The sequence below is a fragment of the Takifugu flavidus genome, chromosome 15 (genome assembly GCF_003711565.1).
Source record: "Takifugu flavidus isolate HTHZ2018 chromosome 15, ASM371156v2, whole genome shotgun sequence".
Taxonomy (NCBI): Eukaryota; Metazoa; Chordata; class Actinopteri; order Tetraodontiformes; family Tetraodontidae; genus Takifugu; species Takifugu flavidus.
The window spans coordinates 3,483,161-3,495,052 of NC_079534.1; the positions used below are offsets into that span (position 1 = coordinate 3,483,161).

An 11,892-nucleotide genomic window follows, 5' to 3' on the forward strand; every position below is an offset into this window, starting at 1 on the left:
AAGAGACGTGACAAATTTGTGTCACCAAGAAGCTCAGGAGAAGGCAGAAAAGACTTCGTTGTAAGAAACACCGTTCCAAAGAACGTTAGTCACGTTGACTTTAATAAGGGATTTAATTGGGCGTGGCCCCTGTGGGATCCTGGCTGAAAGACTGGCACCTTTTCCACAGACATAGGCCCATTGTTAAGCCTCCGCTCGGGACTTTGAAATGAGTCCAAGTGGCTCGGTTACAAAAGACGTTCCACCTGGAAAGGAAATGTAAAGGTCAGTACGGTAGCTGGAGGCCAGGAGCATCAATATTCAAATCTGAAGATTAGCATTAAAAATGGAGGAAAAGGCTGCATATCTCACGTAGTGTACGACGTGCGCTCTCGGAGGTAGATTCACACGCCGGGTAAAGCAGTTCTGCGTCCCTTTTGAGAAGCTTGACACTGAACTGGCTGACTGTTGTCTTGCCAGAAGAGGCAGGAAGGCAGCAAGAAGAGGAGCAAAGCGAGAGGCGGTCTGGAGGACGGGGACAGGAGGGACAGCATCCTCTCATACCCAAAAAGGTAAATGTTGCACCCAAAAAAGGGCCTGAACCTGGATTGATGCACCTGCTTCAAAAGTCCTTGTCCCCGTTTTGTCCTCAGCCCAGTTTCGATCACTCCAGAGACCAGAGCTCTCCAGAGCTACGAACCACCTCGACCAGCAGTTCACCGGGGGAAGAAGCCAACGGCGAGGAAAGGACGTTTCCCTCTGCTCAGCCGACCGTTGGAGAGGAGGGGAGCCCGCCAGCGCCTGCCAAACGGGGGGTAGAGGCCGGGACACCCGCCGGCCAAGGTACACGCTGTCTTCAGCACTTGGGTCGAAGCTCTTCGTGAAACCGCGTGATGGGCGTCAGTATTCATTTGCAGACAGGCGACAGTAACCTAAAGATTCCCCTGGACACATTTCAAAGAGCAGCCGATCGATTGAGGCGGACAAAAATCCAATCAAGTCTGGGAACCAAACAAGCTGCAAAGACTCCAAATAAAGTTTGAAATGTAACAGGAGGGAGAAAGATCTCTCTCGATCTGTGTGTGTGCAGAGGAAGGTTAAGTTAGTAATATATTTTTAAGGTGTTTGGGGAATCTCAATCTAGACAATTGTGTATTCTTGCATATATGTTAAAATTGTGTTCCACTCACTGCAGCTGTTTTGGCCCCTGTAGGTTCACATCTGGACAACAGGGACGTTCTATGACATCGTCTGGACCAGGAGGACTGGACAGAGAGCAGCTTTTAGAACAACAGCCATCTGGACTCCAGCTCTACTTTCTTTGCTTCCATGCATGTACGCTGCATTTTCACCATGTTGCACTGGTTCTGACCTGCACACACTTCTTCGGCCTCTCCGCTCTGCAAATTAAAACACTTTTATTATTGCAACATTTCTTTGCTCGTTCCTCCTCAGCTTTTAACGACAATCTCTGACTAATCAAAGGGAGTTTGTACCATATTTATTCTACTGGAGATGGACATGATGACTCTGCACTAACATTGTGGTACTCCCCGTTAACAATCATCTTTTTATCTGTGCTCATTTGATAAGCGTGTTTGTATGTATGCTTTTTTTTGGCTGATGTTGACAACTCTTTTCCTGCACTGAGCCCACCATCTGTTCAAGAGTATTTAAGATAGTCATTGGATCATTTACAGGTGGAATTCCATTTTGCAAGCCTGAAAATGAGTATATTTTCTAAAAATGCTTCTATGACTCGACAAATAAAATTGACTTTCCATGACAACCTGGGTGTTTAATTGTTGCACTCTTCTCTGCTCAAGTAGTGTAACATTTGCTATGAACACCATCAATGGTTGTAACACAACAGAAAAATAGTTTCTTACCTGTCCTGGGGGCCCTGCCGTTTGGACCCGTCTGAAGAGAGATCAGGAGATCCTGAAAAACAAACGCTGTCGTCACTGAAGCCGTCTGTACAATGTTGGACACATTTGCATTTCCCGTCATAAGCAGCAGATGGCAGCAAAGACCACCTCTGCCATCAGGTCCCTCAACAGTCCCTGCACCCAATATTCAAGACGAGAATCGTGATGGCGTGGACATCAGCTGCTTCGTATATCTAGCCCGCCATCTCCTTAACTCCTATTCAGTGGGTACGATTGTCTAAGATTCGGTTGACCGGCCTTTGAGGTTCCGTCTCTCTCCCAAGCGCACTCGGGTGTGAGCTGGATACCGTGAAGATGCTGTCATTTGTATCCTAATAGAACCGTAGCGTGGGTCGCCTGAGGATGCTGATGGAAGGTCACCTGCAGGCGTTGGTCGTGATGATTGTGAACGTGGAGAAAGAGTCATCTGAACAAGTGCCCAGCAATGATTGGTGAACATCAGCCTTTCCAAGGTAAAACAAGAGGGACCTTCCTACCTGCCTGTGGGTGACGCAGGGACACCCTGGACAAGTCGCTGGCTCACCGATAGAGACAAACTTTCACCGATTCGCCCGCAAGGGTTTGAACTCCTCGTGTCGGATACGGCGGCCTCCTCGCAACCATCGTGGTGCCTGCCCAGATTAATTTTCAATAGTTAAATACCACACAGAAATCAATATTTGGGTGTTTCCTGTTCACCTCTCCTGCTCGGTCACTAGATGGCGACATCCCGGTGTCTTCAGTCCGGCTATTTTGGTTTTACAAAGAAACCCCCGTGGCTCTCGACGCATACAGCCATCTACCGGTTTGTTAAAAACAAACTGATCAGACAGATCGCTGCCCTGGAAGGGGGAAGCGATGAGCGTGCCCGATGGAACAGAATCTGGACTGAAGCCACGCCCACAGGAAGCAGAAACACAGGCGGTAAGGGACATAAGCAGTGACCAACCAAACTAATCAACAGACCAGTCAGATGACACAGACTGCACAGTCTGACCTTTTAAATCGTCATTAACTCGTCTGGCCCGTTACTCCACTCATTAAACCGCCACGTGGTGAAACAGAGGTAAACCAATGGCGGCTTGGCTTTTAATGAAGCCGCTTCACCAACACTTCAGACATCCGCAGCCACTGAACCATCAAATACGGCAGTAAACTTTACAGCTTCCAATTTTTTTTTGCCCGAGCTGCCATTATTGCATCTATGCTTCCCTGAAATGAGGCTGCAGATTCCTCCGGCTCCATCCTGAACTCCGCGCAAGTCAAACGCCGCCAGCCGCCGCAGCTGTCGCAGTGTTTTTCCTCTCAGGTTCTTTTGAATTTACACTCATCTTTTGAATCCGCGGAGGCGTATTTGACGCTGAAAGAAGCCGCTCTTCCTTCCCCGCCACTTCATCCTCATTATTACTGCTCTCTCGTACCCACCAGTTCTCCGTCACCCAGAAGCACGGCACGAATTGCTGCTCTTCTATTGTGCGTCTTCAGTCTTAAATCACATGCATCCACTTTGGGATTCTTTTGACTGTCCGTGCTCCTTTCAATTAGCCGCAATTCATATGTAAACTGGTAATGACACCTGACCTCCCCTTTAAAAGTAGAAATCTATCAATAATGTCACACACACACACACACAGAGTGTATGAAGAGGATTCTTATTTATGGCAGGCTACACGTCACATGATGAGGAACGAGTGCAGGAGTAAACTTCCAATGATTGCAGCATTAAAGGGAGGAGGGGTGAGCGCAGGTGTACCTCGCCGCTCTCGCTGCCCTTCAGACGTCACATCGGCCGACTGAGAGTGGAGGCTCCCTCCCCCGAGCAGCCCGTTCGTCGCAGTAAGTCGGCCGCATACGTTCCAGCTCTTTACGTTTCCCCCCGGCTTGGTGCGCGTTTCCCAACTCTGCCTTTGCTTTCGCGCCTCATTTTCCACTCGGCTCTTGCTTTATCCTACAACTGCAACATTTCCAGCTAATTTAAAGCCTTTTTGAAGTGAATCTAAACCTAAAGATTCCACGATGCAGCCCTTTTCATCTATCAAACATCTAGATTTAGACTTGTATAATGCGACGTACCGAGGCTACATTATTTTTAAATACTCAGAAGTGAAACTGGACGTGTGATTTGCTGCAATTCACTGGTGGGCGCGTGGAATTAGGTCGCCCGTGCACGTCTGTATGTACACGTGTATGTACGGACGGGTGGATTTGAAACAAATCTCGCCAGTGTGGCTACTTCGTTGCTAATCGGCGCCAATTCGTAATCATTTGTTCAGCATCCAGCTGTTTTTGAGCCAACGCTAGAGACTTAAATATCTCATGAAAAGAGGTCAATCCACACCTGGGCAGGTAGACGACAGCAAGACAGATTAATGAAGCACGCAAAGGATCCCGGGTTTGTTGTAAACCCCTTTTTTCTCGGAGGAGCGAGGGGGGGGGGTCTGTCATGGAAAATATCGCCGAGTCCGTCGCGGCTTTGAAACCGGCAGCTCGCTTTGGCCGGAGGCGTCAAAGATGGAGCCTGGTGTTGCTCAGTTCGTGCCGGCGCCCTCCGGGTCGCATCTTTGGCCGTCTCCACTCATCTGTCGTGTTCCTTCTTTCCCTCCGAGCCGCTTCTCGCCCTCTCTCGCTCATTACTTCAGCCCTTCGCTCTTCATCTGGGTGTTGTCGTTTTAATAAAACTAAAGGGACGCATAAAAAATCAAATACCAATAAGCTCCGACTGCTAATTTGATATTTCCCCTCGGGCGCATATTTCGCCTCCTAACCGCATCCGGCAGGGCCTCTGTTCCAAACCGTTGTTGGCTGACGGTGCCGCTTTGATTAAAACGCCGGCTGAGCTCACTCGACCTCTCTTACGGCCTGAATCTAAAATTTGGAGAGAGATGTTAGAGGTTCCGGCAAGATGCGGCCCGAGCGGAGACAGATGGAAGGAGGAATGAACAAAGGCTTGTTCGTTGCTCCGTCCATCTGTCCCTCGTGCGCAGCATGACGGACGCAGTAGATTGGTTTTAGTGAGTAATGATCCCCCCCCCACTGCCGTTTTCATATGATCTGTCACAATTAGCACAAATGCAGCCTTGTGTGTATCCAAGCCATTTTTCACGGGGAACTAATGGGCTTTTTGCTTCACATTCTCATTTCTTTTAAATTACGGCACCTATTTCACATTTTCTGATAAAGCTTTTAAACAGAGGAAGCTACCAAACACACTATTATTGCACTCTGCACTGTTTTTATAGAGTATTATATCTGGAATAATACACATCGTAGCTCATTTTCTGTGAAATTAGACAATATCCTGACGTGTTGTGGGATCTCTGCTCCAAAGACTTGAATCCAGTCTCATATCGTGAGTCTTTTCTTTAAACATCATCAAGAAAACTTGAGATACACCGACTGTTCTTCAGTCATAGATCAGCTCCTCATCACAGCCAGAAAAAGCCACCAACAGGTCCGACACACCTGTGGATTAAAGCCCCATCCCTGATGCTACAGGTGTTTCCCCATGTTCCTTATCATTCCCCGTGGGACAATAAATCCAAGCGTCTGTGTTGTCATGAGGATCTTAAACATAAACGCGAATCACAGGTTTACAGGGGGAAATTAAAGGAAATTCTTTTCATCCGCATTTTGCTTTTACAGAACATCACAGATTATTGCTCTTAAATTAACAGTGGACGAAGCAATCAAACTAAATCAATAGGTTAAAAATCACCAAGTTCAAAACTCTCTATTGTCTGAACAATTGAAGCTCAAAACAACTGTGCAACATGTAAAATGTGCAGACCCAATAATTATCTTCAGGGGCACAAAGGTTCAATCAGAAATGGGCTGATAACGAGCATCGTCAATTTGCTCTTACCTTTAAATGTGGTTTTCCCGTTTGTGTCCATGGAAAAGTCCTCAATAGTTGGTTAGCAAGCGTGCTAGCCTGAGCTAACACGCTTGCTAATAATGGCGCCGGGATCCGAAGCGTTCTTCGTTTCACACCATCCTTCTCGGACGCGGCGTTTTGTCACGTCTCAAATCACGTCTGATAGTAGTTATATGTTTATACTTATATGTTCTGTTTTAGATTGATTTTCAACAAAACAATAAATAATTGAATCAATGAGGGATTTACGTTTTTGTCGGGAGCGTTTAAGAGAAGCACAACGTGGAACGACCGTCGGAGCCGCGCTATCCCTAATTAGCGCACCTGAGTGAAGCCACGCCCCCCAGATTACCCGTACTGCGATTGGTCAACACTGCCATGCTGCGTTGAATGCGCTGGGAAAATAAATATGCGAGAATAGTCTCTTTTAATATTCATTACTCGTTATAATCTAATTCTGCAGGCAGACCTGACTTGATTTGGGCTTCAGTTCGGTTCGTGGGGCTACTTGATAAAGGGTCAACGCTAATCGTGACAAAATCATTCCGGACAGAATCATAGCAATTATATTTAAATGCCATTATCTATGCAGTGTTTGTCTTTTTCAAATTAACCAAAAATGGCAGCTTCGGGTGTGCGGGTTCACTCGAGCTTAAAATATCCGAATCCGTCTTTACGGATGGTGCACTTTGTCATTGAGGATGTCGGGCTTTGTCAAGTTCTCCATAAACAGACTGCTCTCTTCTCTGTTTGCCTGTTTGTGTTTAAAGGATCAAAGCAAATGTTGGGCCTCTGCCGATGCGGGAATCAATTATTGAGGGAACCTTTCCAAATGCCAGCAGGTTCTGGCCACCTCTTCGAGTTAGTGGAGCATAAATAGCTTTGTTTACTTGTGAGGATATTAGGTTTGTTTACTTGTGGGGCTCTGCTTCAGCCGCCTGTCGGCTCTTTACCAAATACTGCTCGACTCCAGCTACCAGCACGAGTGCCGGGCCTTATCCCCGCGGGAGCCGACTGGCTCGCCGCTCCCGCTTGTGTGATGTTCCTGTCTGCGCTCCCGTCGAGGTCAGTTGTCTTATTTGCCGTGACGCTTGCCTCCGGAAGGGAGAATTGGGGTTTGGGGGGATGTCTGAATCATCAAAACATAACGAGATTGGAATTTCAGGTAGTTTGGGACCCCTGGAGTGAAACCTGTTGTGAAGATGAATAATACGTGAATTGTTCATCAATAAAACGAGTGTTGAAAACCCAAGTTCCTCATTTGTCTGTTATTCATCTGCTCGGTTATTTCATTCCAGTTTCATTCCAGTCGCGCTCGCCGGAGCCTCGCTCGTACCATGCCGGCCATAGTCAACCTGCTTTTCAACGCCGTCTCCACAAACACCACCATCACCTTCGCCGTGGTGCTGCCCATGGTCAGCATGGTCTCCCTTGTGGTTGGGGTCGGAGGTCACCTCCTGCTCTTGCTGGTCCTGGTGAGGAACCCACGTAGCCGCTCCAAGCCGAGCTCTATCCTGCTCCTCAACCTGAGCGTGGCTGACCTGGGAGCTCTGCTCACCCTACCCTGCGTCCTCCTCGGTGCTAGCTTCCAGAACTGGCAGCTTGGCGGAGGGACCTGTGTCCTGCTGGGGTTCGTCACTTCGGTGACGGTCGGAGTGGAAATCTTCAGCCTAGCTGCTCTGTCGGTGTTGAGGTACCGCATTGTCGCGCCTCAAATGAGACCGCCGGCTAATCTGACGCAAGTGTGAGTATTTTAAAAGTCCTCGGCACCTTCGCAGGGAACTTTGACTGAAGGTTTACGACAAAGTAAATACAAACGATAACCCGTCCTAAACTCTCTCTCTCTCTGTCTTCCACAGGTTTGGTATGGTTATTGTCATTTGGTTGGTGTCAGTAACCATGGCTCTACCCAAAGTCACCTACATAAACTTTGATGTGGGTTGTACGTGGTCGGTGGGGCGGAACGAGTGGCTGTTCTTCCTGGTACCCGCTTTCCTGGTTTACTACGTGGCCCCTTTGCTCTGCATCGCCATCAACTGCGGCCTCATCATCTCCCACCTCAGGCGCTGCAGGGGGACCCTGGCCGCTGATCGCCGCAACAAGAAAGCCACCGCTCTGCTCATCGCCTCTACCGTCGTGTTTGCGATCAGCTGGTTACCGTACTATGCGCTCGAGTTTGTCAATGTCATGTCCCATCAGTTTAGCTCGGCGGCGTTTCCTCTCAGCAGATTTCCGCGTAACTTGTCCTCAACGTTGCCTCCGCTGCAATGGCCCCTGACCTCGCCCGGACCGACAAGACAACCAAACGCCGGCGTTTCCTTGTGGTGGGAGGTGGCCTCCCTTATGGCCATTTTACTGGTGTGTCTGGCTCCCTGCTGGAACCCGCCGCTTTACTTCCTGCTGTCACGCCCAGCTGTGCGCCAGCTCCGAGCTATGCTGCCACCCTTCTTCCACAAGACCTTAGCGAAAAAGCCTGTGCAGGGCTGGCGTATTGCGCCCGCTCCTCCTCCACGCCTTGCACACCCCCCAGAAAACTCCCTCGCTCGCCAAACCCACACAGAGATTGACTCGGTAAAGTTGGCGCAAACATAGACGCCCCCTCCGTCATACTGATATGGAATGCCTTGACCTCCCAATTACTCAGATTCAATCAAATAAGACTTTCCTCACTAGAAAAATACCTTTGGGTCAAGTTAGAATTGACCCCGACGTTAACGTCAGATGTGGTTTTTAAAAAAAAAAACAGGTCCGTCGATAGCAAGAACCACTGAAGTGGTAAAATCTCCACTTAAGGGACTCGGCTCGCGGCCTATTTTCAGACGCGGCGTCGACTTACCCCCCAGAGGAGTTCTTAAAGTCCCGGTTTCAGCAGCACTCTTTACTGCTGGATCAGCTGTGAGCTGAGCTGCTTCTAAAATTGGCTCGGATTAGTGTCAGGTGCGCGGCCTCCCCAATTATTCACGAATCGCATACTCGCAGACAAATGAACTGGTTTCGTCTAAATCTGATAACCCGATGACCTTTGGCCTATTATTGATCTTAAAGGCGGCTGACCTTTCTCGATCGATGATGCGATAACGTGCGGCATCAGTTCGACCAACATTGCGCTTCACGTGTTGACTGAATCATCAACGGCACGAAATTCTGGCTGCGCTGATATTTTTCCATTGCTTTTCACTCTTCGCCTATGATTTCAAAGCAGTCATGTTGACTTTTCCCCCCTGATAATATTATTTAGATGATGAATTTTATGGGACAATATATCATATGACACAGGAAAGATGTCTCCAGGCGACAGTGAGTGAGCTCTTAAATGAATGGCTGCATTGGGCCCAGCGCAAACACAAGTTTTACGATCCTCGTCACAATTCCAGAGTCGCCCGGCAACTCTGTGTCTCGGCCGTACGGAAGGAGAAGCTCCGACCCGGCGAGGATTTCAGCAAGAATTCTCTGGCTCGACAGAAATAGTTTTTCTTTGAGCGCAAAACCTTTTCCTGTTTCAGGTCAGTGAACTTAAAAAAAGACATCTCGGGAGTCCTCGCGTGGGACCGAGACAGGGTTTAACGGGGTCTGAAGCGTGTCTGTTGAGCCCACGCTGACTTCCATCAGCTAGTCGAGCAAACGTAAGCCCGATTCCCCGCGGAGCTTTCAAACAACCTTGAACCGCAATAAAATAGACCGACTGATTAGCCCGACACGCGGTGCGCAGGATCACAAAAAGAGGCTCCGTTTGTCTTAAAAAGCACTTTGCAGTTGAGACGAGACAGCCCACCGCGTAGCTTTCTGCAGCCTCGTCACAACCCGACATCGTCTCCATAACCTGTTGAGGAGTATTCTGTCCCTCGGTTTTGTGTTCTTGTTTTGTTCCTTTTCTGGAGCTTTATTTTCTAACAGATTTAGGTTTTTCAATCCACAGCTAATCTGGTCACACTGCCATCTAGTGGGGTGGGTTGGAAGCGGGAAGTGGGTCCAGCGCGAGGTGGGGTGCAGCACAATGCGGGGGACATGTTGCTCCTGGATCGAGTCTGGCCACTTCTTTTACCTTTGCACCTTTCAAGGGCATGACCTGTAAGTTGATGTTGTCTTTTACTGTTGTAGTTGTTCAAAATGCTGCGTATTGCTAGTGTTGGGACCTCGGGTCGGTTATTCTGCCACAGAATTGAGTGTGAATGTGTGTTCTCGCGTCGAAGCTAAACGTTGTGTGTCGTGATTCTTTTCTCACAGTTTTACAAAATAAAATGGATCAGTAAAACCAAAGAAAGATTCACGAGTGGTCGCTGATGCCATATGTTTAGCTCGCTGCCGACACTAAAGCACTTAGTCAGTTAGGCAGAAGGAGGAACCTCAGAAGAACTGAACCTTCGCACCCGACCCGATGTTGTTGTTCAACTATTGAGTGCAGCAGATGAATTAAAAACACCAGTCGTGTTCAACCCTGTTTGTTTCGAGCCCTCTTAACCGACTCTGACAGATAGCAGAAGGCATAAATATTGCATTAAGGGGGGTCTGTCTGTGTGAGTGGGCATGATTCATCAGCCCAGAGCCCCACCAGTCCAAAACACCAGCGCCCATAAAGCGCGTTGAGTCGGAGACAACCCAGATGTTGTGACTGAAGCAGAGTAAAAATTGAAGTTGAGAGCAGAGTTACGCAATCGGTGGCATAAATAAAGCGTGACGGATCCCCGACATCTAAGATCACTTCCGCCGGGGCGCAAATTCAGGAAGGGAGGAAGTATGATTAAAAAAAGAGAGAGAGAGACTGCGGGTAACTGGAACGATGATGAAATAGAGCAACCGCTGATGGCTCAGGACGACACCCCCCAGCAGAGAGGCTCTTGACTGAATTGTATCTCACATCTCCAGTGCAAGACAAACCCCCCCCCCCCCCCCCCCCCCCCCACACATTAATACCAGCAGATCTGAATGGCGGCTCTGGGGATTGAAGAACGTTTCCTCCCCGGTTGACCTGCAAAAGGGCAAATAAATGTGATTTATTCCATGTCATAAAGGAAACTTCTGGGCAAAAGATCCATTCGTTCAATATTTGGGTTGAGTTCACATTTTACACAGTATGTTGTTGATTCACGAGTGACCTTTACCTGACACCGGCAGCATGACTGGGAGGACGACCCCCCCAATCCCCCCAACCCTACCCCCACCCCCCGACCCCCGACCCGCTGTGTCTTCATAATCAGATGTCAGATGGTTCAATCTTGTCGGCTGGGAAAAGTAATTCCGTGTCATGAGTCTGTGACATAATCTCTGACCTTGCAGGTGTCATCTGACGGACGGCGCTAAATCGTACCTCGGTTACCCCTTGACTTGGTGACACGTCCCACGCTGCACAGCTGCACGCCCCCGGCCCTCGCCACAGTATTCCCATCAATCGATATCATCTCGAAGGCTAATGAGAGCACTTATCTCTGTCATCTGTCTGGGCCACGATCCTCTCACACAGTGCAAGGCGCTAGCGTGCTATGATGTCCTGATGAGCCCTAATTAAGACTTCAGATTAGCGACGGCTTAGAACTGAAGCCGCGCTCTGCGGACCCACTGAGAGGCTGGTTCCAGTTCCCGTTCAGTGTGTTAAATGAAGCCGTGCGCTGTTGCGGCTGTATGAACACGGAGAGCGGTCGGCCAAAATTGCTAACGAGCTGTGGAGATTTGCGCGGAATTCAAGGGAGGTTATTGTGATGGACTTCTCGCGATGGACGAGCGTTGCCAAATGGTATTGATTACTTGAGTGTCACAGCAGGAAAGGCCACGCACCACTTAATAGCATTCAAGGGTGTGGGGCTATTCATTAGAGCTACAGTTTCTAAATCCCTTTGGGAGGATCTGGTCTTTGCATCGATGGGCAGTCATTCGCAAATCAGCCTTGAATGAGGCCGACTCGGCCTTACGTCGGTATCTCACTTTGGAACGGAACCTTTACCTTGAGCAAAGACCCCTCATATTCATGTCACATCCTGTTTTTGTATTTTAGGAAGAAGAGCTCAAAATGGTGCTGCGGGCTGACTTTATTCCAGCTTTGTGCACATTGTCACAGCTCGCTAGACTGTGTGTGAACATTAGAATTAGCTCTGAGAGGAAACAACTGGAATGCTCCCC

At 48.7% G+C, this 11,892-nt stretch overlaps 2 protein-coding genes and 2 long non-coding RNA genes across 9 annotated transcripts in view; 2 read left to right on the forward strand and 2 right to left on the reverse strand.

The window, feature by feature from the left end:
* The window catches only part of carmil3 (capping protein regulator and myosin 1 linker 3), a 34,026-nt gene extending 32,258 nt beyond the window's left edge, over positions 1-1,768 (forward strand). For all 4 annotated transcript variants that reach the window (XM_057056548.1, XM_057056550.1, XM_057056549.1 and 1 more), the window contains exons 36-38: positions 460-551; positions 633-822; positions 1,193-1,768. In XM_057056548.1, coding sequence (XP_056912528.1) covers positions 460-551; positions 633-822; positions 1,193-1,224 — 314 coding nt within the window. In that variant the 3' untranslated portion in view covers positions 1,225-1,768. The remainder of the gene's footprint in view (positions 1-459; positions 552-632; positions 823-1,192) is intronic.
* Positions 74-1,332, reverse strand: LOC130538701 (uncharacterized). 2 transcript variants are annotated; one of them, XR_008953957.1, is made up of 3 exons: positions 1,170-1,332; positions 352-855; positions 74-245 (listed from the first exon to the last, which is right to left on the reverse strand). It is a non-coding gene; the product is annotated as an uncharacterized LOC130538701 (long non-coding RNA). The 2 variants fall into 2 exon arrangements; XR_008953956.1 differs by having other exon boundaries at positions 352-923.
* LOC130538702 (uncharacterized) lies at positions 1,546-7,070 on the reverse strand. 2 transcript variants are annotated; one of them, XR_008953958.1, is made up of 3 exons: positions 5,770-6,243; positions 2,405-2,706; positions 1,546-1,920 (listed from the first exon to the last, which is right to left on the reverse strand). It is a non-coding gene; the product is annotated as an uncharacterized LOC130538702 (long non-coding RNA). The 2 variants fall into 2 exon arrangements; XR_008953959.1 differs by lacking the exon at positions 2,405-2,706 and having other exon boundaries at positions 5,770-7,070.
* si:ch211-119o8.4 (somatostatin receptor type 5) lies at positions 2,768-10,042 on the forward strand. Its single transcript, XM_057056552.1, has 3 exons — positions 2,768-3,743; positions 7,080-7,525; positions 7,641-10,042. The coding sequence occupies exons 2-3, from the start codon at positions 7,119-7,121 to the stop codon at positions 8,371-8,373; spliced, it is 1,140 nt and encodes a 379-aa protein (XP_056912532.1). The 5' UTR covers positions 2,768-3,743; positions 7,080-7,118; the 3' UTR covers positions 8,374-10,042.
* Positions 10,043-11,892: the final 1,850 nt, after the last annotated feature.

Coding starts and splice junctions, on each gene's coding strand:
- si:ch211-119o8.4 (XM_057056552.1), top strand. CDS start 7,119: ATGCCGGCCATAGTCAACCTGCTTTTCAACGCCGTCTCCACAAACACC. Junction 7,526..7,640: donor CCGGCTAATCTGACGCAAGT/GTGAGTATTTTA, acceptor TGTCTTCCACAG/GTTTGGTATGGTTATTGTCA.